Raw genomic sequence first — 27,945 nt, 5'->3', positions numbered from 1 at the left:
GCGGGCCGCAGCGCGTGCGTAGACGAGGGGAGGAGGCGGTGGCCCTGCGCTGGGTTCTGGAGGCGCCTCCGCGCGGGGAGGGTGTGCTGAGAGGTTTAGGGGTGAGCGGGGAGCGTCCTGGTCTGTCTGCCCCAGAGGCGGGAGCAGGCTGTCACTGTCGCCGGGGCAGGGAGCTCTGCGAGGCTCTAATTAGTCAGTCTCACGGGGAGGGGCCGGGTGACCTCACGCTGGCCTGGACTCTGCGGCCGTTTAGCCGGTGCCCTTTGCAGTGGAGGCCGCACTGCGTTCCAGGTCCTCGAGGTGGGTGGAGCGGTACTTCCCGGAGCTTAAGGAAGGGTGAGACGCTTGGGGTGGCTCTCAGGTGTTCCAGGCTGTGTGGGGGATGGAGAGCTTGGGTGAGGCGGGAGTAAACAAGTTAGGGAGCAGCTGAGGGCAGCGGCCGGGGAGGGAGGGCCGGGCGCGAGGGCGGCCCCGCTGACTCTCTGGGGGCGCAGCGCGCCCTGGTAGGTGACACGGCTCGCGCTCCCCGCCGCTGCGCCGCCCGGCTCTCCGGGTATCAGGTGTACCTCCCTGCCCCCTGCAAGGGATTCATCCGTTCACGACCAAGTGCAGGGGCAGGGAGGGGGCGGGCGAGGAATTGGCAGGGAGTGAGCCCGTTGTTCTCGGAGGGGTTAGAGACCAACCGGGCACGGTCTCCCTCGCCAGAAGCCACAGTCCCCTGGGGTCTTGGGGACGCTGTTTCCTGCTACTGACCATGAATCCCTGCTCCCCCGCTGCCTCAGGCGTTTACGCAGCTGATAAAGCCAACTCCAGCGTGAAATTGAGGGCCTTCATTACCGAAGAAGATGCGCGCCCCAATGGTAAGTTGCGGGGGGCGGGGCGCGAGTGGGCTGGGAGTGGGGGCCGTGTTTCGGTGGGTCTGAGTCATCACTTCAGAGAGAGGGTCCTTGAGGATGTGACCTCCAGATGTGGATGCCCCACTGGCCGGTGGGCATCAGGTGTGAGATGCGCGTCCGTGGGTATCCGTTGGAGTTGTCTCAGTGTGAGTACTTGCGTGGGTGGGTTGGGAGGCCGCCCTGCCTGAAACAGGCCCCCAGGAGCGGGGAGGCAGCAAGGAGAGATTTGCCCCACCAAGGTCCTGTGCTGCCTTCCCGAGTCAGACCAGAACACCTGGATGGGCTCCTGGGGCTGAGTGTCTGGGGCTGCACCTGCTGCCCCCGCGCCTGGGTCTGGCAACAGGTGCTTCTTCTGGCCTCAGCTGATGCACCTCATGACCAGCCCTGCCAGCAAGTTCCCAACTCTCACTTTTCCTATGGTTCAGAAATCATAAAGGGGCTTAGCAAATGCTTCCTTTCAGCCTAGCTGGACCTGCTCCAGAGAGGTTCTGAACCCGGCTTTTGAGGTAGTTTCCCCCCGGGATTGTGTTCCTGCTGAGCACCTAGCTGTGGCACTTTGACCAAGTTTCAAATCCACTCTGTTCCCCAGACTGAGGATTATATGACTTAATACTTATGAAGTGCTCAGAACAGTGCTTCACACACATATTATGTGCTCAACTGTAATTCATTGTTGTTATTATGATTATGATTATGTTGTTATTATGATTATGATTTAATCCATGTAAAGGGCTTAGCACAGTGCCTGGTATTAGGGCGTACCTGGAATATTTGATGTCTGGAGCGGTCATTTGAAAACATCCTCTCCTTTATCTAGCAACATTATTTTCAGTAATAATCATGAAATGAATAGTAATAATGGCCAGAAAAGAAACACAGTCAAGTTTCTTCTGTTGAGCTTTGTATATGAAATCATGCCAGTGAAAAAATAAAAACTGAAAAATAAAGTAGGTGTTATAGAGAAAAATAGAAGTAATGGGTTAATAATTTTTAATTGAATTAGTTTATTTTTGAAGAAAACGTATTCTTACATATAGGTTGGTCACAGTAGTGAATAATAATGCCATTACAGTTTCTGTTTTGGAACTTTAATTTCTGAAAAGTTGTCCTTGACTTTGACAAAATTGATCTTCTTTGCATATTCATGTTCAACACTCAGTAGAGCTTGATTTGTCCATTTATCTTTATTCACAGTTGAAGAACACTTTTTAAATTTACTAAAAATTTTTTTTATTGAAGTATAGTTGATTCACAATGTTGTGTTACTTTCTGCTGTACAGCAAAGTGAATCAATTATACATATACATATATCCACTGTTTAGATTCTTTTCCTATATAGGTCATTACAGAGTATTGAGTATAGTTCCCTGTGCTATACGGTAGGTCCTTATTAGTTATCTATTTTATATATAGTAGTGTGTATATGTCGAGAAGACACTTTTTATTAATTTTAATTTCAAAAGCTTCTCTCATATGAAACAACAGATATGCAAATTGGAAAAACCTTAAACATTAGGATAAGTTTGTCAGAAATTCATAAAAATCCCATTTCATAATAAATTGGAGAAATTGCAACACTGCCTATGTCTTAAAAAAATTAATTCTAGTGGCTTCTATTTTTTATTTTTATTTATTTTTGCTGATCTCTAGATATCTCTCTCTTTTTTTTTTTTGGCCGCACCACATGGCTTATGGGATCTTAGTTCCCAGACCAGGGATTGGACTGGGTCCTCGGCAGTGCGAGTGTGGAGTCCCAATCACTGGACCACCAGGGAGTCCCGATTTTTTATTTTTATTTTTAAAATTTATTTTATTGGAGTATAGTTGACTACAGTGTGTGAATTTCTGTTGTACAGCACAGTGATTCAGTTATACACATATATACATTCTTTTTCATGTTCTTTTCCATTATAGTTTATCACAGGATATTGAATATAGTTCCCTGTGCTATACAGTAGGACATTTGTTGTAATTAAATGGCTTTAATTTTTTTTATTTTGATTTTTTATTATTATTTTTTAAAACATTTATTTATTTATTTGGCTATGCCGGGTCTTAGTTGCCACGTGCAGGCTCTTAGTTGCGGCATGCGGGATCTAGTTCCCTGACCAGGGGTCTAACCTGGGCCCCCTGCATCGGAAGCGTGGAGTCTTAACCCTGGACCAGCAGGGAAGTCCTCATTCTAGTGGCTTTTAAATATATCCACATTTAAAACATTTTCACTGAAACATATTCAACAGAAAATTCATTGTAAGCTTTTATCTTATTTGGCAAAATTCTCCCCAGTTTTTCTTCCTTGGCAAAAATCAGAGAAAATGGCTGAATGATGGTGAACTTTGACATTTATTTAATCCATTGCTTTAGAATGAGAGTCTAGTTCTTGGTGAAAATGGTCCAGACTTCCAAACACTTCTCTTTCAAACACTTTTCTTCTGGCGCTGGGAGAGCAGACTCTTGTCTTCTGTTTAAACACAGGAAAATGTAGGACCACAGGGGTTGGCGGCCCAGACTGTGCTGAAAGTGAACTTGAACCATTCTGAGCCATTCAGAACTTACTGTTGGAACAGACACATGTAGCTGAGTCTGTGTGTGTTGGAGGTTGACCGTATAGCTGGGTGTTCTCTGATTAAACTTCCACAGAGAAGACTGAAAGAATAAGAAATGAAAGTGTGCTAATTTAAAGCTCACATATATATTATTATTATTATTTTTAAAATAAATTTATTTACTTATTTATTTATGGCTGTGTTGGGTCTTTGTTGCTGCGTGCAGGTTTCTGTAATTGCGTTGAGTGGGGGCTACTCTTCGCTGCGGTGTGCGGGCTTCTCATTGCGGTGGCTTCTCTTGTTGCAGAGCACGGGCTCTAGGCGTGCGGGCTTCGGTAGTTGTGGCACGTGGGCTCAGTAGTTGTGGCACGCGGACTTCAGTAGTTGTGGCTCGTGGGCTCTAGAGCGCAGTCTCAGTAGTTGTGGCGCACGGGCTTAGTTGCTCCGCGGCATGTGGGATATTCCTGGACCAGGGCTCGAACCCGTGTCTCCTGCATTGGCAAGTAGATTCTTAACCATTGTGCCACCAGGGAAGTCCCTATATTATTAACTCTCAACAGGAATTGCATGAGTTAGAACTTAGACCAATATCACTGATATTGTTTAAAAGTGTTGGCACATGGTGATAATAAACAGCAGACTGATTTTTGGTGTGTCTTATGGTTTTAAAATTCTCTATGGACAACTCTCCCCTATTTGTCTGCACCCAGAGGATTCGGCTCTCACTTTCCCACTCTGGGTGTGCCACTCCCTGGCTCTTAGGGTTTGACAAATGTTAGTTGTTGTTAAAGCAGCTGCCTGGACCTCCCTGGGACGGAGAGGCTGTGTGTCTACCATATGGGCCCACGTTTCTCCGAGCCCTTTAGCCCAGCCCTGAGTCCTTCTGGTCAGGGCCAGCACTGACCATTTCCCTCCCCTCTGTGTTCTAAATTTACTTAGAATTCGTGGGCCAGGAGCTTTGCCTTCCCTTCTCCACCCACCCTGCCCTTAAACCTGTGGCTTGTTGAGCAGCGGCTGCTGGGGACGTGAAGCTCCAAAGGGCATCTGAGGCTCCAGATATGCAGAAATCGATGGGCCTGCTCTGGTCTCTGACTCTAGACTCACTTATTGACTTCTTTATGACCCTCTAGGTTTGCCGGATGATCTGACAGATCTCTGTGGGGTTAGTTAAGGTGCAAAAGGGAGGGGGTGGGGCCAGAGGCTGGGAGGGGCTTGAGGAGGAAGCAGTGTGTCCCTCTTGCCCACAAACCTCTGCTGAGAATGTTGTATGTGCCTGGCTGGTTGCTCAGTCCAGCTGGAGAGCTGGGCAGGGAAACTGATCATTCCTTCCCAGGGGCTCAGCCCAACAATTATCGTCATCGGATAAACAGGGCTGCGGCTGATAAACACTGTCTGCCCTGGAGTCTGGGGGAGGCACTGAGGAGGTGGAGACGTGAGGGATGAGTAGGAATTTGGCATTGAACAGTCAGGGGCATTTCAGGACTAGAACACAGTGATGTGGAGGCAAAGCTCACCATGGGGATGCTGATCAGATCTCAGTAGCTTCGTGTGAATTACTGGGTGCGTGAACAGAACTTGGCCTTTGGATGCAGGAAGACCTGCAGTGTAATCCTGGCATTGCTTCTCAGGGAGTTCTCTTGGGCAAGTTACTTCCTACCTCTGAGCTGTTTTCTGGTCAGTAAAATGGGCTGCTGTAAGGATTCCAGGTAACTTGTGAAAACCCCAAGGAGTGCATGGTGACAGCGGTGGTGGTTCCCACATGAGTTCAGGGAGAATCCTGGTTCCCGTGGGGTGAGGTTCAACATGTAGAACAGGTCTGAGGCTTGGAGGTCAAGAGCCTGGGAGGGCGAATGAGTTTTGCCTCCTTTTTCCAGGATACACATGATCTTTGGGTTGCTGTGGCTGGACCTGGTACCCACTGGAGCTGCCACTGTCCCTCTCCCAGAGGCTGGCAAGGGAAGAGGTGATGTGTCAGCCCAACCCCTCCTCTACCTTCTCACTGGGCCCGAGGCTGGGGAGTCTGCCCCCCACCTCGAGTTCCCCGGACCCACACAGCCTGGGGCACAGTGTCTCAACCCTCTAATAAGCGTTAAGGGGTTTTGCAGCTTTTCACCCCCGTTATCTCACGTATTCCTCACACAAACTCTGCTGGATGGATCTTAATGGCGCTGTTTTACCAGAGAAGCTAAGAGAGGTTAAATGATTCTTGAAGGTCACACAGCAATAGAGCAGAGGGGCCTCACTTGCAGGGGGCCTGGGTCCTGCTTCTGACAACACAGCCTCAGATAGACAGGATTGATGGTGGGCTCTTTGGGGGTTTCTTATCTTCTTAAAGCCTTGGCATCAAAACTCCCAACTCTCTGCTGGAAAAGTCCCTTTTCAGCACCCTCCCTGGACTTCAGGTTTTTGAATTACATGCTTGTAGATGCTTTCCCCAGAGTATCAGAAATGAAGTGGGTGAGGTGGGGGATTTCCACACTCACCACAGCATGTGATTTGGGAACAAGAACTTGCTCTCAGGCTGGGTTTCACAACCTCCATAGTGTCTCCAGCTACTCCTGGAGCTGCCTCTGACCTTTCCAAATCCAAAATAATAAAAGCACCCCCAAGAACAGTGGCAGCAAATACTGCCGTTTACCTATGTGCCAGGTAGTATTTGCTGAGTGTTTTATAGGTACTAATTTATTTGATCCTCAGGACAACCTCATGAATCAGGTGCTATAATTATCCTCATTTTAGAGCTGAGGAAACTGAGGCTGGGAGAAGTTGGGTAACATGCCCAAGGCTATCCAGCTAGTTAAGTAGCAGAGTCAGAATTTGAACCCAGGCTGTCTGGCTTCAGAGCCCCACGGCTGTAATCAGTATGCAGTTTCTGAAAACCAAATGCATCCTAATTTAAATGCAGAGCAGTAACGCTCATTAGCCTACTTTCTGTATTTTTTGTATGCCTGAAATATTTCATTAAAATAAAAAAATTGCAAACTTCTGATGAGGAGGCTAAATGGAGCTGTGTGTAGGCAGATTGGAATGCTTCCTTAGTGGCCTTGAATGAAAGAAAAACATTCTAGGGACTTCCCTCGTGGTCTAGTGGGTAGGACTCCACGCTCCCAGTGCAGGAGTCGGGGTTTGATCCCTGGTCAGGGAACTAGATCCCACATGCATGCCACAACTAAGAGTCCACATGCTGAAACTAAAGAGTCTGCATTGCCGCAACGAAGATCCCATGCGCCGCAACTAAGTCCCGGCGCAGCCAAAATAAATACATAAATAAATATTTTAAAAAATAAATAAGTAAAATTAACTAAAAATATAGGTACCCCATTCAAAGTAAAATTTAAAAAGAATAAAGAAAAACATAATTTTTGTTTTGTTTCAACCCTTGGGTTGAAAATTCTTCTGGAAGTGCCCTTACTTTTCCATCTGGTCCTGTCCATTGCCCACGGCTGAGGGTCTCACACTGGCTCAGAGTTGCAGGAGTGAATGTGGATTAACATGCAGGGGCAGATGGTGAAATCTGCCAGAAGGCTGGCAGATTCTCCTCGTGCTGGGGACCAGGCTGTGGTTCAAGTTCCTGCTTTGCTACTTTCGGGCTGACCCTGGGTAAGTGACCTCATTCCCTTAGCGTCAGTTTCCCCACCTGCAAAGTGAGGTATGACTGCCCCTCTCTGCCTAACCCGTCTCTCCTGTGGTTCTCTGGGCTGCACAGTAGAATCACCTGGAAGCTTACAAAACTGCCAGGCCTGGGTTCCACCCCAGGGATCCTGCTTCTGACCCAACCGCAGGATCACCTGGAGACGCCCGCACCGCTGTGCTTTTGCTCCTGTCTGCCCCGTCTCCATATTTCCCCTTTCCGGCCGCTTCCTCCCCACTGCCTCCTCTGATTGCAGGAGAGTGTGAGGGTTAAGAGTGAAGGATTGCAAAGCACCGAGCTGATCTCCGAGCTGATCTCCCTGTGCTATGCGGCTGCTTCCCACTAGCTATCTATTTAACATTTGGTATTGTATGCCACTCTCTCACTTCGTCCCAGCTTACCCTTCCCCCTCCCCATGTCCTAAAGTCCATTCTCTACGTCTGGGTCTTTATTCCTGTCCTGCCCTTAGGTTCTTCAGAAATATATATATATATTTTTTAGATTCCATATATATGGAAAAAAAAAAAAAAAGAGTGAAGGATTTGGGGGAATTCCCTGGTGGTCCAGTGGTTAAGACTCCACGCTTCCACTGCAGGGGGCACGGGTTGGATCCCAGGTGGGAGAACTTACATCCCACATGCCTCGAGGTGTGGCCAAACAAAACAAAAGAAAACAGAAGTGCAGGATTTGGGTTTGAATTCTGTGTCTACCATGTACACGCTCCCTGTCATCTTTTAAGACTTCAGCAAAATCTCAGCTGCTCCCTTTTCTAGGAGGAGGTCCTCCCCTAGTCTCTCTTATACCCATTTCAGCCGGCTTTTGCCTCCAACTCCCAACAGGAGCTGTTCTCCTAAAGATCGACAGTGACCCTCACCCCAGACCCCTCTTCTGACCTCCAGACTCGCGCATGCAGCTGCCTCCCTGCCTCTCCAGGTGGCTACCTGGTGGCTATTTCAACCCAGCGTGCCCTCCATGTCTGCAGCCTGCCCATTCAGCCTCCCCGAAACCTTGAAGTCACGTTTCACTCCTCTTTCCTTCACACCTTACCTCATTGCAACAGCAAATCCTGTTGGCTCTGCCTTCAAAGAAATCCAGAATGCATTACTTCTCATCCCCTGCTCCCCCCATCTTGTCTGAGCCATCAGCTTCTCTCTCCATCCTCCAACCTCCATCCTCCCCTCCTCCACTCCCCACTCCACTCCAGCCACGCTGGCCTCCGGGCTGTTCCCCTAACATACTCCTACCTGGGGCCTTTGCTCAGGCTGTCCCCTCAGCCTGGGTCTTCTCAACATCTGCAGGGCCCACTCTCTGCCTTCCCTGACCCCCTTTTACTATTGCAATCCCCTCCCCCTTCCCATCCCACTCCAGCCCCTTAACCCTGCCCTACCTTTTCTTTCTTTCTTTTTGTTTTTATTTGGTATCTCTTCTACTATTCTGTATGATTTACTCATTTACTAAGGCTTTAAAGAAATTGAAAAAAAATTTCTGTCTCTCTCCTTGATGCTGAACAAAAGCTCCGTGAAGTCAGGTATCTCGGCTTTTGTTCATAGGCGTAGCCCAAGTGCCCGGCTCTGTGAACATCTGTAGAATGAATGAGCAAATGAAAGAGTTCCTTGACCCTCTCAGGCAGAGGTGGGTATCCCCAAAGTGAAGGGATTCTCAAGGAGTGTCGTTGACCAGTTACACTGTTTCCCTGGGGTGGGGAAGGGTGTTTGCTAAGGGCAGGGTGATTCTGCACGCATGCCAGCAACCTCCCCTCCTGTAATTTGTGTGGAGTAGGTGGACATATTTGTGATAAAGCAAATTCAGTAGCATAACAGTAGATGTAGGTGGTGGGGTATACAGATGTTTACTGAAAAATGCTTTCAATTTTGAACATCTGAAAATTCAAACTAATGTTTGAATAATTTTCATAACAGTGTTGCAAAGCATGTTATAAACTTTTCTGCTCATTGCAGAAAAGCTGGAAAATGCAGAAAAATAGAAGGAAGCAAAATAATCACAATAACCACACTTAGCCCCAGCCCCTGGCGGGAATCTCTGTTAGGATGTTAGTATACATCTTTCTAGTTTTTTGTTGTGTGTATTTATTTTGTTACATAATAGTAATTGTACGGATTACCCCAGATTGAACACACTGGTGTTTGTCAAGCCTTACATTGTTTTCTGATTCTAAAACAAATATATATGTATTTACACATTTGGAAAACTAGAACAGAATTAAAAAGAAAATTAATACCCCAAGTTTCACCACCTAGTAATAAACACTGTTTACGTTTTGGTGTATTTCCACAGTTCAAAAAAAAATGTGTTGGTTATCTTTTTTGAACAAAGTTTAAAAAAAATACCGTTTTGTGTAAAGCTTTTTTTATTTTTACTTAAAAAAAATTGAGTTATTGTTGATTGTAAAGCTTTTTTACTTACCATTATATTATGGACATTTCTTGTCCTTAAGTATTCTTTTAAATATAACTTTTAAAACATAACTGTATATTAGTTTATAATTATGGCAATATTTAACTAATCTCTTTATGTAGGATATTTAGGTATCTAATTTTTTGCCATTAGATGTGACTTTGTGACATCTTTTGTTGGTATTTCAGATTATTTCCTTAAGATCTGGTCTATAAATAGAAATTGGGTCAAAGGATAGGAATATTTTTAAGGTTAGTGATACAGATTGCCAAATTGACCTTCAGAAAAGTTGTATTTATTTATACTCCTACCAGCAGTGACTGAGGGTGCCTGTTTACCTGCATCTTTTCCTATATTTAGTATTAGTATTTTAATCTTCCCCCAAACCAGTTTTTAATTTAATTTGATTACTAGTGAGATAGAATGTATTTTCTTGTATTAGTGGTAATATGTATTTCTCCTTTTAAAATTATTTATTATACCCTTTCTCCAATTTTTTCTATTTTGGTGTTTACATTTTTTTATTGATTCATAAAAACTCTTTATGTATTAAAGCTGTCATTTTCTTCCAGTTGGTCTGGCTCTTTTGGTTATAAGTAACCAGCAGCCCACTTAAGCTAGCTCAAGTGAAAAAAGTTTATTCTAAGGACACATGTGGAGTGGTAAGGGGATTCTCTTGAAAATCTAAGTATAGGAGCTGTATTAAGGCTGGGCCTCCCAGGGGCTGGGAGGCAGTTCAGGATCACGGTGATTCCAGGCACTCAGCAGCTGGAGTTTGTGCATCTCTCCTCTAGTGCTCCACCACTGGTGTGACTCAGCTAGCTGTTCTTGATGTGCCTGCTTCCTTCTCTCCCACTGTCAACAGGGGTCTTCTACTTGGTCAGAGTGGGTGTGAGAACTCCAACCCTTGGTTTGGCCTGTGGTTCACTGGGGTCTCCCTTGCCTCCTCTTTGTCATGACTTTTCAATTTTCGCCTCTCTGCCGAAAGCTATTTTCTTTTTCATTACTTGGTTCAGATTTTTGAGAGAGAGAGAGAGAGAGAAAATTTGGTTGGCCCAGGTCCACTTATCATGGAGGATCATAGGATGGTGACCTGCTTGGGAACCGTGCCTTTTTCTAGTCCAGCTGATGGAGGCTGGGATGAAGTGGTCACATGATATAAAATATGGCTGCTTGGGCAGTCGGGATTGTGGGTGGTCATTTTCTCTTAAAAGGGAGTATGAACGTAACAGGCAATGATAGAAACTTTTAATAAGAACTGTAACATTTTTCAATTGTAAAAACTCTCAATCTTTTACTTTATGCCTTTTTCTTTGGACTTTATCGTTAGAATTTCTTCCTCTATTCTAAGATCTGAAACATATCCATCTATATTATTTTAAATTTTATTTTATGCTTTTATGTGTTACATTTAAGTGTTAATGATTTTTAAGCATCATTAACATGGTAATATTTACAGGCTCCAGATGGGAGATGGTTTCAAGAGGTTTTGGTGACAGATAACATCCACCTTTTTCAATTAAAAAACTGCAAGTTCATCAATATGAAGGATGTTTTCCCATCTAAAACTCTTTTAATAAAAGTTTTTATTATAAAAATAATTCACATTGGTAAAAAAATAATAAAATAATATAGCAAAATATAAAAGTCTCTGAATCCCAACCCCCACTGTATATAATACACAACAGTTTGGTGTATTTTCCTCAGCTCATACATAGTGTATAATACATTTTGCATGTGAATGTATAACAATGTTTTTTAAACAAAAATGGGATAATGTTTTCCAACTTACTTGTTTTGATTATTTCTATGTCTGCTTATGTAAATCCAACTTGTTCTCTCTATTGGCTGTTTGTACATATAAATATAACATAATTAATTTAGTTGGTCCGTATTAATGGTTGTTTAGGTGGTTTTTCCAGTGTGAATTGCAGAGGCCAGATATTGTTCTCCATTTGCTTGCTAAGGCAAATGGCTGTTACACAGCTCTTTGTAAACCGTGCTTTTGTGGAGAGGATAAAGACTTTTTGTTCTGAAATCCTGGTGTAGGGTCTCAGCTTTGCCACTGTCATTGGCTGTGTTGTGTGGGAGAGCCCTGGTTACTGCGCTCTGGAGAGTTTCTGGCTTCCTGCTGGCTCACCTTGTTCCTGGGGGAAGAACCACCTGACAACAGGGTACAACTAGGTTTCTGGGACTGGGGATCAAGCTGAGTGAGAGAGGGATCACTGTTGATCCAAACTGAAGGGCCAGAGAGTGAATATTTTACTATCTCTGGTCTCTGTTGCAACTACTCTACTGCTGTAGAGAGAAAGCAGCCTCGGCCACAAGGTAAATGATGGGGGTGGCTTTGTGCCAATAAAACTTTATAGATACTGAAGTTTGAATTTCATATAATTTCATGTGTCACAAAATATTCTTCTTCTTTTGACTTTTCCCCCAACCACTGAAAAATGTAAAGATCATTCTTTGCCTGCATACAAAAATAACCAGAGGCACAAATTTGGCCCAGGGACTTTTGTTCTCATATTTCTAATTTTATAACATGCTTTCTTGAGTTCTTAATTTTGATTCAGCTCAGTTGGCTGTGTGTATCATTAAGCAGTTGTTTGTCCAATTAGAGTTTAGTGAAAGGGTGTGAATTATTTATATCCCTGTTCATGGCACCCTGTCCTCAGTGGTCCCTGCAAGACCCCTTGTCTTCTGTTTTTTTTTTTAAGTTCCCTTTTATCATCATTCCTCTTCCTCTCCATCTAACCAATGGCTAGGTAGCATCATAATATATTTAATATGTATTCTTTAGACTCTTTTGTTGTTGTTTTTAAAAATTGTTTTTTTGGGTATGGTTCTGGTAAGATATGTATTATTGGTTTGTGTGTGGGTATCTTTAATATGTATAAGTGGTATTTTGCGGAGCTCAATCTCATTTTTTCACTCAGCACTGTATCTAAAAGATTATCCACATGGTCATGTGAACATCGAGTCCTTGCTTCTAACTAGTGCACAGGGCTCCGTGGGCGAGTCCAGCACCTTTCACTTCATTTTTTAAAAGAAGTTTCCTTGAGTGGTGTCATGTTTTAAGCTAGTGCATATTTGGAAATATGTGCCTTTTGCCCTTACAAGGGACAGGCAACATGACTGAGTATTAAAAAAAAAATCACAGCTTTTTTGCTTTCAAATTGTGGATATCCATTTTTTTAAAGTTAAAATTTTTTATTTATTAAAAAAATTAGTGTTTAAAAAAGTTAAGGCCTAATTTACCCTTTTAGTGTTCAGTTCGATGAGTTCTGATTAACATGGACAACTGAGTAACCATTCACCGCCATCAAATACAGGACAGTACATAAAGTTTAATTGCTCTGAAATTTCCTCATTCCCCTTTCTTGTCAACCCCTCTCCTGACTCCTAGCCCCTGACAATCACTGATTACTTTACTGTCCTATGGTGATGCCTATTCTGGAATGACATGTAAATGGAATCACACAGTATGTAGATTATTGGTATGGCTTCTTTCACTTAGCATCAGTATTTAGTATTATAAAGTCTGAGTTTCTTTGTAGATATTTTTGTCACTCTGTGTGTGTGTGTGTGTGTGTGTGTGTGTGTGTGTGTATATATTTATATTTATTTGTTTATTTTTGCAAGCATGTTTCTCTGTATATCAATATCTTTCGTTGATATCTGTCTGGAACACAGTGAGCTCCTGAGCTCCTTGGGTCTTGTACCTACTGGCTGCTTATTACTTGACGTCATATTACTGATGTCCCAACTGTCTCCTTTTCTAATCAGTAGCCTCCCTGAGGGCTGGGTCTCTGCCTTGCTTTTATGTCCTGGCTTATTCATGGAAATATCCAGTTAAATTGCCCTTTGGGGATCCTTGAAGACCCCATAACTCTCACCAAACAATTAATATATACTTTTTCTTTTATTCTGGAAAACAAATGGGATTCATCAATTGTGACCATTGTCCAGTGTTCTGAAAGCTTCCCAGTAAGTTCTGGGCGCCTTCTTCTGGGAAGATAAATTATAATCACTGCAATAAGACAATATGATTTATCTGTAAAATTCCTGTGAAAAGATTTTTTTCCTACCACGTGGGATGTTTGTTTGCAGTTTTATTGTTTCTATAAGTAGAAATGAACTGTCATTGACCCTGCTTCCTAGCCATTATAGAGTTGTGATTGGCTCTTCCACTGCCCATCATTCTTATCCCAGGGGAGGCCATACAAGGGAGAGTCCATGCTCCCCCCTCATCTTTGATGGAATCTCTCAGTCAGGCCCACAGAGTTTGGCAGAGGGATGTGGGCAAACCCCTATGGGTCTATCCCTTAAGAGCAAGCAGGTGAGCAGGAAAGGACAGAGGGCTGGAACGACCACCGATGGGCTCTGTCTCCAGGTGTTCTAAAGAGATTTAAGGTTGGTTTGGACCACAGAAGCTCATCAGCCCTGATCCTGGTCCAGGTCGGAGTGTCCCCACCCTCAGTACTTAGCCCAGTGTCTGGCATTGGGACCTCAATAGGTTGAATGAAAGTGTTCTTGAACCTCCCCAGGTTTTCTCAGGCTCTGGGCTGCTGTGCTGCCCTAACAGGGCGGGGCTCCGAGGAGCATTTCAGCATCCTTCCCACCTTCCCCTGCACACACGCGCACACCCTCACGCCCACACACGCTCACTGTGATAGAATGAGAAATGGATATTTAGTCTTGGTCCCGGGTTCCTGCCACAGAGCTCCTAAAACCCGAGTAATTTCCTGAGCAGTAGAGGTGAGAGGAATGTCTTTCGTCATTCAGAATAAGCCCCTTTCAACCGACCGGGTGATCAGAGGGCTGGAGGTTGCATTAATCACCAATGGCCAATGATTTAATCAATCGTGCCTACATAATGAAGCCTCCATAAGACCCCTAACCTAGGCTGTTGGTGAAAGCACGGGGGTGCTGGAGAGTGCCGGTCCCCAGAGGGGTAATGGAAGCTCTGTGCCCCTCCCGCCACGGGAGAGTTTTCCTTTGCTTGTCATACACACACACACACCCCAACACGCACACACACACGCACACACACTGACACACACACATACACCCTCTTATCCTGGGGATGAGCAGTCAGGGGGACATTACTGCCAGAGGTTGACACCAGTTCTCTGCCAGGCCCTGGGCCAGGTTGGGGAGTGTCTGTGTGACACCCCCCAATTTGACCCCCCTGGCAGAGTCTCCAGATGCACAGCTCTAATCAAGTAACCTGTGGTGTTGCCTGACGGTCAGTGTGGTGGTCAAGACGCTGGGCCTGGGAATCAGGCAGCCTAGCGTTGAGTCCTGGCCACGTCACTCAGGGGCTGTGTGGCTTTGAGAACATTCCTTTGCATCTCTGAGCCTTGATTTCCTTGTTCATAACATGGGGTTCACAGCAGTGCCCACCTCATAGGAGGGTTGTGTGAATTTATTGAGCTATGCCTGTAAAACACTTAGCAGAGTGCTTGGCTCTGAGTAAGAGTTCAATAAATAATACTCCTAGAAAGAGGAACAATAAGGCAGAAACCCCAGCTAATGAAGAAACCCTTTAGGCATGCACTTTGCAGGTTGTAATGACAGGTGGGCAGGCCCGTAGTCCCTGCAGGTCTGGGACACAGGCTTGTGAAGTCGGACTGGCATTGGACTGGCCGGGCGGGGCTCAGGAGGAAACCCTGGAGAGCTGTTAGCTGGAGGCCGCGGAGCTGCACCCTCCTAGCTGAGCCCTGCCCCTGGTTCCAAGCACTCGTATCACCTGAAACAGTCCTCTTCTTGGTTTTGCAGCCAGAGCCCCAGCCTGGAGACCTGATCGAGATTTTCCGCCCTTTCTACAGACACTGGGCCGTCTACGTTGGCGATGGATATGTGATCCACCTGGCCCCCCCAAGTAAGGGTGCCCAGGGCTCCACTGTGCTGGGGCTGGGAGCAGAGGGAGCTGGGGGAGCTGGGGTTCACAGGGGACCCCAACATTCTTCTTTCGCCCCCAACTGGCGGTTGGTTCCTGGGTGCTACAAGAAGACAGCTCGGTGTGGGGCAGTGGTTTTCAGACTCTGCACCTTGGAACACCAGGGCCATGCAGAGAGACTGAGGTGGGCTTCCAAGGGGGCAGTTCTGCTTTTCATGTATTTTATGTATTATGACTTCGTATAAAACACATTCGATCCTGAAGTGCAAATCTCCTGGGAAGAGCACTGGTGTTTGGGCAGCAGACTTGGCTGTGAATCCATTTTCACTCTCCGGCCTTGGTTTCCTCATTTGTAAACTGACGTTAAGAATTCTTTATGTGGAGGATTATTGGGAGAATTCCTCACCCGTTTTCTCAAACGTTTTACTTAAACTGAGGTATAACCGAAATACAGTAAAGGGCACAATATCGTCAAGTGTATAGTCAGTGAATTAAAAAAATGTATCCATCCATGTGACAATGACCGGATCAAGATCTAGAACATTTCCACTCCCCGAAAAGACCCCCTCGTGCCTCTTCAATGTGCTCTCTCCCTCCGTAGAGGCAACCACTCTTCTAGGTTCTCCTGCCGTCGGTTAGCTGTGCTTGTTGTAGAACTTCAGAGCAGAGGAATCACGCAGCCTGTGCTCTTTTGTGTCCGGCTCTTTCCCTGGGCCCGTGAGGTCATCTGTGTTGTTCTTACTTTTCCATTGCTGCGTGTCCTTGGTTATATGGACATCGCCCAGTTTGTTATCTGTTCTTCTGCTGATGGGCATCAGATGCTTCCATTAGTGGGCTGCTCTGTGTGCAGCTGCTGTGGACATTCTTGGATGTGTCTTCTGCTGACCAAGAATGGTAGCAAAATGAATGACCTCACCCTGTATTTATAGAGAAATCAGACGTAACCAGGGTAGATGTCACCATCCCCACCCCTAATCAACCAAACCACCAACATCTAGAACCACATAATCTGCCTTTTCTTCTGTTACAGTGCAAATGTGCCCCTGCCCTTATTTTAAAAGCCAGCCTTTAGGTGTGGGCCCTGGACCCCCTTCTCTTACTTTCACAAGCACTGTGCCCTCAAATTAATAATAATTCTGTATTATTCCTATTGGCCTAGAAACCACTGGAATATCTCCCACTGATAAAACAAACAAACACCCCTTCGACCTCACATCCTCTCTAGCTAACTTCCCATGGAGCAGATCTCTTGTCTGCCGTGGCCCCTGCTGGTTCCTCACTTCCCATCCTCTCTTCTGTTCCCTCCACCAGGGAGTATTTACCCCCCTCCTGGAGCAGCTCTTATCAAGGCTACATCAATACAATCAATATCCTGGTCACGGCTTACTTGGCTTCTCTGCAGCATTTAACACGAGTGGCCTCTCTCTTTTCTTCACCTGGCGCTGCCTTTCTTCCTTTCCCGCTGGGCCCTTCCTTCTTGGCCTTCTGTGTGTGTGGGGCTCCTCCTCTCCCATCCCCCTAATCCTTACTCCTCCCTCATCCGGTCCCCTGGCTTCTAACACCTTCTGTTTGTCGGTGTCTCCCTTAGACCATTACCTTAACTTGATTTTAACCCTGCTCAGCTTCAGACGTGTGTAACCTCTTGACGACTTGGCATCTTCACTTGGGTGTCCAGTTGGCATGTTGAACTTGACACACCCCAAATGGAGGGCTCCAGTGGACAATACCATCCGGTTGCTTAGGCCAAAAGTCTGGGCATCATCCTTGATCCTTTCCACCCCACGTCTAATCCATCAGGAAATCCTATTGGCTTTACCTCCAAATCAGACCGCCAATCTGATCACTTCTCAGCATGTCCACTGCTGTGCCCTGGGGTAAGCTACCATCGTCTCTCACCTGATGCTACTGCAGCTTCTGGTTGGTCTCTCTGCCTCTTGTCTACTTACGGTCAGTCCTTCCTTCACTGGGCAGCCAGCGTGATCATTCCAAAGTATAAATCTGATTATGTCACTCGTCTTCTTTTAATTTCGACTGGCTTTTCCATCACATGTAGAATAAGTTTCAGACCTGTGCTGTGTCTTGTGAGCCTGGCGTGGTCTGGCCTCTGCCTGCCTCTCTGACCTTCCTGAAGCTTCCTCTTCTCTCCTCCTGGGTCTCTAGACTTCAACCACATTGGCCTCCTCGCAGCCTCAAGCATGCCACGTGCCTTTCTTCCCGAGGTCCTTGCCTTTGCTCTACCTTCTGCTTGTGACGCTCTTTCCTGGCTCTCAGCACAGCTGCCTCCTCTTCATCGTTCAAATCTCAGTTCAAATGCCTGTTTCTGGGCGTGGCCCTCCCTACCCCGAGTGAGAGCAGCCTCCCCTGGTCATCCTCTCCTATGTGACTTCATTTAATCTTCCCCATAGCATTTCCAGTACCTGAAAGTGTGTTATTTTTTCTATTTGTTCCTTGTCAGTGTCCTTTCACTAGAGTGTAAACTAGTTGAGGGCAGGTGCGCTGTCTAGTTCATGTCTGTGCTCAGCACCTTGGACAAGGCCCGGCACGTAGTAGGGCCTCAGGATTGCTTGACTGCGCTGAGTGGGTGTAACTGCTGGACAGGAGGCAGGGAACGGCATGACGGGGGATCTGGGTGGACAGGTGTGGCATCCTTCATTGGGTGAGTGATGCTCCTTAGAGGGAAATATGCTTCTATCTGCATCTTCTCACTCGAGCTTCACAGGAGCCCCGTGAAATAGGTGAGGCAAGGAGGATTGACCTCCTGCTACTGAGAAAACGGTGGAAATTAGAGTTGGAAGGAAGCTTAGAGGACAACCCAATACTAATGAGAGCGGACACTTGCTGGGCACTCACCCTGTGCCAGGCACTGGTGGAGGCACCTTACCTAGTCAGTTTCTTTAATCCTTGCAGCTCCCCGTCCAGTACTGTAGGCACAGGTAGAACTGACCCTATTCTACAAGGAATTGTGGACTCAGAGAAATTGAGCCACTTGTCCAAGGTCACATAGCAGGAAAGTCGTGGAGGTGGGACTCAAACCCTGGCTATCTGACTCTCTGTTCCCTGCCCTTACACATGCTGCTATACTGTCAAGTCTGAGGTTTCCCAAAATTTAGTCACTGATTGCTTGCCATATCCTTGTGTCCTCTCTCCAATTATTTAATTGGTATTTTCTTTAATAGACTAACTTTAAAAGGTAAAATAATTCTTTTAAAAGGAACTTTAAATTCCTATATTGATGTGTGTCCGTGAATCCATCTTAGCTGGTATTTGTGGATTCCCAGTGTTGGCTCAGCAAAGTTAAGTGACGTGTCAAGACCATTCAGTGATGGAGCCAGAATCAGATCCCAGAGCTTCTGACTGTCAGCCTGTGCACTCACTCACCAGGGTGGCACCCAGGGTGTGAAGTGTAAGGAAGCCCTCACTCTTAGGTGTTGACTCTGAACTTGCATCCCTGAGAGTTGGTACCTCCTGAAATTCTGTGCTCCAGGCACGTTGCTTGCCTCGCCCCAGTCCCAGCCCTGCCACCCACGCGCCTAGGGGCTGAAGGTGGATGGGTCTCAGGAGCTTCCCCTGATCCGATCACCACACTGAGCCTTTCCACAAACTCGGGGCTCAAACACAGCACCATCTTTTATTTACTTCACTGAATCCTCAAGCACCTCGTGCCCTATTAGTAGCAAGTCTGAATTCTTCTGATTTTCTAAAATCTCAGGATTATGCTCAGGGCAGAGGGGTTTAATCCTCTTTGGAAAGCCTAGCAGAACAGGACCTGGCCTCTGGTCAGACCCTCTTGCCATTGCTTGTTGCTGTCACATGGTGTCACAGCGGAAGATGGGTCCTGCCCAGTGTAATAGGATGTTTCCCCTGCTGAGAAGAGCCCTGGGGGTTCCCGATCGATCGCGGCAGGGCCACAGAGGCTCTTTGAGGAACAGTGAGCCTCCTCTGCGATGTTCCCTGGGGTCCGCCTCTGTAGTGCAAGCCCACCTCTTCAGCCATCATACCAAAAGCTTGCCCCTCCCCCCACGGGGTAGGCTGGCTGCCTCAGGAGCTATGCCCAATCTCTGTGCTGGTATCAGCTTTCCCTCCCAACTATCCTGGTCCTTCCACTGAGCCAAAATCCCTTGCTTCAAGGCAGTTTCATTTCTGGAAACTTGTTGCCTCTTCCAGCCCCTCCCCGTGGACCTCCCTGGTGTCACACCTCTGGGAGCAGCTGTGGGGTTTTGGTCCCTTTGCTCCAAGAAGGATGGGATCCACTTCTGCAAATCCATCTACCTTTTCTGCAGTAATCAGCTTTGTATGTGTCAAGGAAGTGTAGCATTTTTAGGATCACAAAAAGTTCACACTCTATTCCTCCCAGGAGGTGGGTGTACTCAGGGCCCATATTTGCACAAACAAGAGGGTGTACGAGGCCAGCTTCTCTAGGTTAAAAATAATCACAACAAATCATGGAACTTTACTCCTCCTCATTTCAGATAAGGAAACCAAGGCCTAGAGACCATAAGCGCCTTATTCATAGCCACACAGCTGTGGCCCTTTCACATCTGCTCATCCCCTTGTGGATGTGGTGGATGCCAGGCTTGGGGCTGCTCTGAGCCCCTGTGGGCCGGCTCAGGACCAGTCCCGCTGTTTCTCATCCTGAATCCATAGGTGAAATCGCGGGAGCTGGTATGGCCAGTGCCATGTCTGCGCTGGCCGACAAGGCCATAGTGAAGAAGGATCGGCTGTGCGACGTGGCCGGGAGAGACCGGTACCAGGTCAACAATAAGCACGATGGCAAGTACGCGCCGTTGCCTCCCAACAAAATTGTCCAGCGGGCGGAGGAGCTGGTGGGCCAGGAAGTTCTCTACAAGCTGACCAGTGAGAACTGCGAGCACTTCGTCAACGAGCTGCGCTACGGGGTCCCCCGCAGTGACCAGGTGCGTCCTCAGTGTGTCCCCATCCCTGGGAACCAGACCATTTCCTCAGCTGACCTGGGCATCAGTGTGGGCTGGGCTGGGCTGGAGACAGGGGCACAAACAAGACAGAATAACAGAGGCAGAACCCTGCCCTCAAGGATGTCACAATTGGGGTGGGGAGGAGGGTGGGGAGATGGGCACCGCGGACCAGTGTGGTCGGGGGACGATGGCCGAGGGTGTGAGCACAGCCTTCACTGTCAGCCCGGTGCCCAGCCCTCCCTGGCTGCCTGGCCCTGAGATGTACCCTTCCCACAACCTCAGAGGCAGGTTTTACTATCCCGCTTTACAGATGTGGAAACTGAGGCTCACAGCACTTGTTGATGGCCATTCATTTCATCAAACAAATCTGTGTTGTCTCTTTTCCTGAGAGTTGTCTCCAACTGTGCTGATAAGTAGCAGAGGTGGGATCTGAAGCCCAGGTCTGCCGGGACTTATAAAAAGCCCTGTGCTTAGCCCTGCCTTAAGCCAAGGGGCAGTCCAGGAGGCCCCAGGGGATGCAGGTGTGTTTATTTACTTAGTTGATTTTGGCCATGGCCACTCTCTTCTTTGAATTGCTTTTTCACCTGGGTAACTAAATTCCTTCCCATTTTCTCTCACTTTCTGCTCTCCTTTTCTGGCCCTTCCCTGCAGCCCCCTCATTTTTGTGTGTGTGTGAGAAATTGTTTGAAAAAGTTCTTGGATGCCTGTTGATGCAAAAGAGTATGATTTTTTTTTCTTTCAGTAAAGGATGAGTTTAAGATCCATCAGGTTGTTGATTTTCAGTACTTTTTAATTTTTTGAGATCTGGTCTCTTCTTCCTTGGTCATTGTGGTGGTCAAGGGCATGGCCTGGCAGACAGATTGATTCATGTTCTCTAAACCCTGGTAAAGTACAAGTGATAATACTGATCTAGGAGGGTTACTGTGTGAATTAAATAAGAGCATCCTTAGGCTAGCAGAGTGGCAACTCAGAAAATACACTTAATAAATTGTAGTAGTTGAAGTAGTCATAATGGTCCTCATCTTCATTCTTTTTCTTGGTTCACCCAGTGTCTTGTCCACTGGCCTGTCTGGGCCACAGTGACTTGCTAGGGAGGCATCCACCAACACCCCCTACAAGGATCATGCTCAGCCTTCCTCATACTGCTGATAATCAGCTGTGTTTACTACACTGACCTGCATATTGGTTAGTTCATCCTATGCTCTGTGATGATACAGTAGATATCTTCCAATGGGTATTCTCTTATTTTTTTTCTTCAATCACTCATGTTATTATTATTCAATAAACATGTATGTAAATATATAAAAATGTATATAAGTACATGTATATTTGATACATATATTTACATATACATATATGTACATGCATACAATAAATATGTGTGTGTATGTATATATATATATGAATGTGAAAGATGATTAATACAAAAATTGACTAGTAGCAAGTACACATCTAGCTAGGGAAGGATAGGGCAATACTGCCAATGTTTGGTGAAGAGTCCCAGAATCTCTGAGTCAGAGTCTAGTTTCAATTTCCCTGACAGTTTATAAGAGGCTCCTTCTGGGAAAGTCAGTGGGCGGGTCCATGAGAGGAACCTCATGACTCAGATTACAAGTGTGAGGCAACCAGAAGGAATCTGGGTGATGATGACACTCAACATATCTATCTAGGGGGGATAATGGCCTTCAAAACATTTGTTTTGAGTCACATTTGAGGCATACTGTCATCCTGGTATCTCTCTTTACTAGCATCCTTTAGAGATGCCCTTCAGTTCTCTCCTGTATTAATGCTTTTATCCTCTGCAACTCACATCTTTCTCTTTCTTGGATTACTCTCTTGTTTTGGTGGAATACCACCTCTAATAGATTCTGAGAAAGGATGCATTTTAAAAAGACTGTTTATGCCTGAAAATGTCTTCATTTTATCCTCGTATTTGATTGATAGTTTGGCTGGGTATGGAATTCTAGGCTGAAAAGAATTTTTTAAAAAATGTGAAGGTATTGCTCCATTGTCATCTAGTTTATGCTATTGTTTACGAGAAGTCTGAATTGGTTCTGATTTTTGATCCTTAGTATGTGATCAATTTTATCTTTCTGGAAGCTTATAGAATCTTCTCTTTATCTTCAGTGTTCTGAGATTTCACTATGATAAACCTTGTGTGGATCTGTTTTCATGAATTGTGCTGGGCACTTGATGACACTTTTCAATGTGGAAACCCTATTCCTTCAATTCTGGGAAACTTTCCATTTTCTCTTCTCTCATTCGGGAACACTGATTATTCAGAGGTTGTACCCCTAGACTGCTCCTCTGATTTTCTTTTCTTCTCTCTCCTGTTTTCCAATTATTTATCTTTCTCAATGAGAAAACTAACACTTATTGGTAGATCTGAGTACAGTAGAAGTTTTTTAAAAAGTAGCAGTGATGATATCAGCATAAAACAGAGAAACGTATGCTAAATAAATCTGATTTCATGGGTGATCCTGCATAACAATTGAGGTGTTGATTACACCTGGCTTCTACTTCAGGTAAATGTCCACCCTGCTATGCAGCAATAAACTCCAAATAGAGATTACTATACAAATTTGGGAAGTATAAGATACCAAATTCAGGGTGCTATTTTAAGAAGATTTGGTAGATTTATAAAATATCTCCAAATCATCTCATTTTTAGTTATCCTTTAGTGATTATTAATAGACTAAAGAAGAGAGTCACAAGTTAATATAAGTAGAACATTTCTTCACAAAATTGTTATGTAATTTAGTAAAATACATATGTCAGTATGCACAAATAATTTTTTTTTAACATCTTTATTGGAGTATAATTGCTTTACAATGGTGTGTTAGTTTCTGCTTTATAACAAAGTGAATCAGTTATACATACACATATGTTCCCATATCTCTTCCCTCTTGCGTCTCCCTCCCTCCCACCCTCCCTATCCCACCCCTATAGGTGGTCACAAAGCACCGAGCTGATCTCCCTGTGCTATGCGGCTGCTTCCCACTAGCTATCTATTTTACATTTGGTAGTGTATATATGTCCATGCCACTCTCTCACCCTGTCACATCTTACCCTTCCCCCTCCCCATATCCTCAAGTCCATTCCCTAGTAGGTCTGTGTCTTTATTCCCATTTTGCCACTAGGTTCTTCATGACCTTTTTTTTTTTCCCTTAGATTACATATATATGTGTTAGCATACTGTATTTGTTTTTCTCTTTCTGACTTACTTCACTTTGTATGACAGACTCTAACTCCATCCACCTCACTACAAATACCTCCATTTCGTTTCTTTTTATGGCTGAGTAATATTCCACTGTATATATGTGCCACATCTTCTTTATCCATTCATCCGATGATGGACACTTAGGTTGCTTCCATGTCCTGGCTATTGTAAATAGAGCTGCAATGAACATTGTGGTACATGACTCTTTTTGAATTATGGTTTTCTCAGGGTATATGCCCAGTAGTGGGATTGCTGGGTCGTATGGTAGTTCTATTTTTAGTTTTTTGAGGAACCTCCATACTGTTCTCCATAGTGGCTGTATCAATTTACATTCCCACCAACAGTGCAAGAGGGTTCCCTTTTCTCCACACCCTCTTCAGCATTTATTGTTTCTAGATTTTTTGATGATGGCCATTCTGACCGGTGTGAGATGATACCTCATTGTAGTTTTGATTTGCATTTCTCTAATGATTAATGATGTTGAGCATTCTTTCATGTGTCTGTTGGCAGTCTGTATATCTTCTTTGGAGAAATGTCTATTTAGGTCTTCTGCCCATTTTTGGATTGGGTTGTTCGTTTTTTTGTTATTGAGCTGCGTGAGCTGCTTGTACATCTTGGAGATTAATCCTTTGTCAGTTGCTTCATTTGCAAATATTTTCTCCCATTCTGAGGGTTGTCTTTTCGTCTTGTTTATGGTTTCCTTTGCTGTGCAAAAGCTTTTAAGTTTCATTAGGTCCCATTTGTTTATTTGTGTTTTTATTTCCATTTCTCTAGGAGCTGGGTCAAAAAGGATCTCGCTGTGATTTATGTCATAGAGTGTTCTGCCTATGTTTTCCTCTAAGAGTTTGATAGTGTCTGGCCTTACATTTAGGTCTTTAATCCATTTTGCACAAATAATATTTAGAGCATTTAAATACAATTCCAAACCTTGAGATACTGAAAGAACCAAGAAATATTTTTTATCATTTCCTCTTTCTACAAGCACCTTCTTGCAAAATGAAACAATACAAATTGGACACATCCCATTCTCTTCCTGAGGCTTTAGCCCGATGCACCAGCCAGCCACCTGAAAGAGGCAAAACCATGACAACACAACAATGATAAAACAGCATCAACAATTCTACTGGACCCCCTCACAGAACCTGAAACCAGAACATACTACAAAACAAAAAGAGGTGCCATTTATACTGTTTCCAAAGATTTCCTCTTTCATTTCTTGGCCTAGATGAGGGTTTCTGGGCCTCAGCACTATTGACATTTTGGGTCATTAACAGTGAAGATAAGTCTTCGTTGTTATGACTTGCCCTGTGTATTGCAGGATGTTTACTAGCATCCATGGCCTCTCCCAACTAGATGCCAGTAGCACCCTCCGCCCCCAGGTGTAAGAACCAAAATGTCTGTAGATATTGCCAAATTTCCCCCAGAGGGCAAGCCTGTACCCCCTTGGGAAGTACTGGCCGAGGTGAGTAATGATCATAATACACGGCGTGGCCAAATTATAATGTAGCTTCTGCACTTCTCCCATCTCACTAGAGAGGGTGGATTTAGTGGGTGCTGGATAACGTCCAGCAGTACTTTTTTTTGTAAGAGCCATCAAAGCAGCAGCTCTCTTTTTCACTTAACTCATGAGGATATTTTTCTGTGTGAAAAGGATCTTATTGGTCATTATGTTTATTTGTGTTCAGCTCTTTGAAGCAGACTAGATTTTCCTTCAACGGACTATATGTGACTCGTCTAAGTTTCCAGTTAGAAAGGGAAACAATGGATTTAAACTAAAATGTTGTTTGTGCTTTCCATGCCTAAGAGTATTCTAATCAAGATGGTCCTATTTTCCACCTACCTACTTAAAAATACTCAGGCTTCAAAAAATGTATACTTAGTAAGCTCTTGTACTGAATAGTACTCTAGCAAAAAGCAACTAGGAGCTACACTCATGCTGAAGTCTACTCTGTGTCAGATAAAATTTTAAGATAAATAGAAATTGAAGATGTGGCCAATGGTATTGTGTATATTACATAAACCTGGATAAATTATAGGGTATTATTTAAAAATTACTGTAAATATTAAAGCCAACTTTCTGTACACATATTTTATAACCATTGTTATTTTATAACCTCTCATAGTCTGAATTCAATTGCTTTCTGAATAATATTACTCTTCTTATATCCACTTAGAACATTGCTGAAAGTGAAGAAAGCACATTAGAATTGTCTTTTTTCCCAGAAACAATTCCAGGGCTTAACTCATAGTAGACGCGTAGCATAAACAGCTAATTGTCCGCAGTCTGATAGGATTACTGTTTGCCCACTTTAAAGAAAAGATAACGAGGGGCAGTTTTTCTCTTTCATAATATTCTGATTGAAGACCTCTGGTGCACACCATGTAGCCCATTTTCTTGATCAGAACTGTTGTAATTTCAGCACAGTGGCCGGGGTGGACCCAGCAGCCTTACAACAAGAAAATCATCAATGGCATCTGCAGGTAGCTCTGTCTCTCCTGGGAAGATCATTCTTTCCGTAAAATCTGCACTCTCAGGACTAACTAAATACTACTTTCTTGTATTCAGTTACACACTTTGACTCTGTACAAAGCATGAGCACAAACAATGAGGCTATTGTTGTTTTCCTTGACAAAGTACCTTTTGTATGAACCGGCTCCATCAGCATTTCTCCTCACACTATGAGGTTCTGTAAAGAACTGGGGGCTTATTGTTCCTACTCCATTATCTGCAAACCATTTCTCCCACCTTGACACATAGCTTAGCAAGGAAAACACTGGGTACAAGTGGTTTTATGCAGGCTCCCTAGCAAGAACCCAACAGGACCACGGTTGCCGCAAAGCCAAGCCTAATTACCTTTAATTTAACAGGAAGGTCTAAAGACTGACCGGCAGTCAAACCTTAGGTCAGTAGCTTCATTCAAACTTTTGTCGACATGTGTTCTGGGTACCTTGTGATGTTAGTTACACTGGTGTATTTCCTGGCATTTCACACAGCTATGCTGGACACGTTTATGGCTCAGATAAGCCTGGGCAGTGCCAACGTATATTCTTTTTAACCACTGAAGTTTTTCAAAGTCTTCTCTATGGTGGGCATGTGGGAATTTTTTGGCCACAACATACACAACCTAGGCAAGCTCTGTGCTTAGGGTACCAAGGGCAGAGTTGGCGGTGTCATGTAAGGATGTGGGTTTGGGGTACCAAGTCCACATTTTCATCCTTTTTATTACTGGGATTTTTAGTACACTGTCTCATTGGACTTCTTGGCATAAAATCACTAAGAATCTTTTCCTTTGCAGTTCTTGGTTCTGCTTAAATGCTTGGCTTGGTTTTAGGGTGAGATTTCTTGATCCATGTTCATGATACCGTTAGTGGGAAAAAGTACAGTTTTCATGATTTCGGGCATTGTGCCTTCACTGCATTTAGTGTTCTCTGGGTCCTAGTGGAATTATGCCTAAAACAAATGCCTTATTTTACTTTTAGTTGGATTTAGGAAAGAATGAAATTTGATACATGTTCAATTTTTACCCTGAAACTTACTCTTACTTTTGCAACAGTTTTTTTTTTTCTAGTACAAACAATACAAGTCAGATATCTTAATAATTTAAAGTATAACATTACTACTCTTCATAGTTGAGTCATTTAAGAACATGCAAAGAGCACCTCTGCGCCTGGCAGGACCGGGTGCTGGGGATACAGCGAAGATGAAGGCAAGTGAGGGTTTTGCTCTGACGTGGAGGTCACAGTTTATTGAGGATTCAATAGCAATGACTCTTCAACTTCACACTTACTTCGAGAGCTCCCTGTTGGCCAGCCAGGATTTCAGCCATCTGGCTTCATCTCCCTGTCCTTTTCACAGCCACCCTCTGGGGATGTGTGCTTTAAGTACTCACAGGGTGAAGTGAGTTTCCCGCTTCAGACCTGTGTATGTCATTGGCCAGCTGGCCCCATCCACCACTCCTTCCCCATCCTGCCCTCTTCTCCCCATTTCCCTGCCAATATTAGTTGACTCCTGAGTTTGTCAAGAAGGCCAAGGGGCACAGGAGGCTCCCTGAGCTGGATGTTCTTGTTGAATGTATGGCGTGTACTCAGATTCCTGACACACAACCTCATCCACCCTCCTCTCTCTTCCAGGTCAGAGATGCCATCATGGTAGCTGGCATCGCAGGAGTGGGCCTGGCAGCCATGGGCCTCATTGGAATCATGTTCTCAAGAAACAAGAAACAAAAGCAATGACTTGAAGGGACTCTCTTGTCAGCAGTGAATTTATACATTAAGGGGGCCTTCTTTGCTAGAGGGTTTGAGGTTTGGTTTGTGGATTTATTCTGTTTTACAATAAGGCTTATTTTCACAGAATAAAATAAAGCCCAATGAAGGAGGATTTTATTGGGGGAAATGCAGCAAGAA

General features: G+C 44.8%; 1 protein-coding gene and 1 long non-coding RNA gene across 7 annotated transcripts; one reads left to right on the top strand and one right to left on the bottom strand.

Annotated features, from left to right (window-relative positions):
• Positions 1–158: 158 nt before the first annotated feature.
• LOC309668008 (phospholipase A and acyltransferase 3) lies at positions 159–27,945 on the top strand. 6 transcript variants are annotated; one of them, XM_082477178.1, is made up of 5 exons: positions 159–300; positions 783–860; positions 15,270–15,372; positions 20,035–20,303; positions 27,673–27,945. In XM_082477178.1, exons 2-5 carry the CDS (start codon positions 846–848, stop codon positions 27,772–27,774), a joined length of 489 nt encoding a protein of 162 aa, XP_082333304.1. In that variant the 5' UTR covers positions 159–300; positions 783–845; the 3' UTR covers positions 27,775–27,945. The 6 variants fall into 6 exon arrangements, with proteins under 6 accessions (XP_082333304.1, XP_082333303.1, XP_082333307.1 ...); XM_082477177.1 differs by having other exon boundaries at positions 232–336; XM_082477179.1 differs by lacking the exon at positions 159–300 and adding an exon at positions 403–503.
• LOC309668011 lies at positions 2,508–7,374 on the bottom strand. The gene is made up of 2 exons (XR_014268031.1): positions 4,436–7,374; positions 2,508–3,933 (listed from the first exon to the last, which is right to left on the bottom strand). It is a non-coding gene; the product is annotated as an uncharacterized lncRNA (long non-coding RNA).

The sequence above is a fragment of the Balaenoptera physalus genome (assembly GCF_965194825.1).
Source record: "Balaenoptera physalus genome assembly, chromosome: 10".
Lineage (NCBI taxonomy): Eukaryota > Metazoa > Chordata > Mammalia > Artiodactyla > Balaenopteridae > Balaenoptera > Balaenoptera physalus.
Note: the sequence above shows the minus strand (reverse complement) of the source record. Positions and strands in the feature narration are given on the sequence as shown.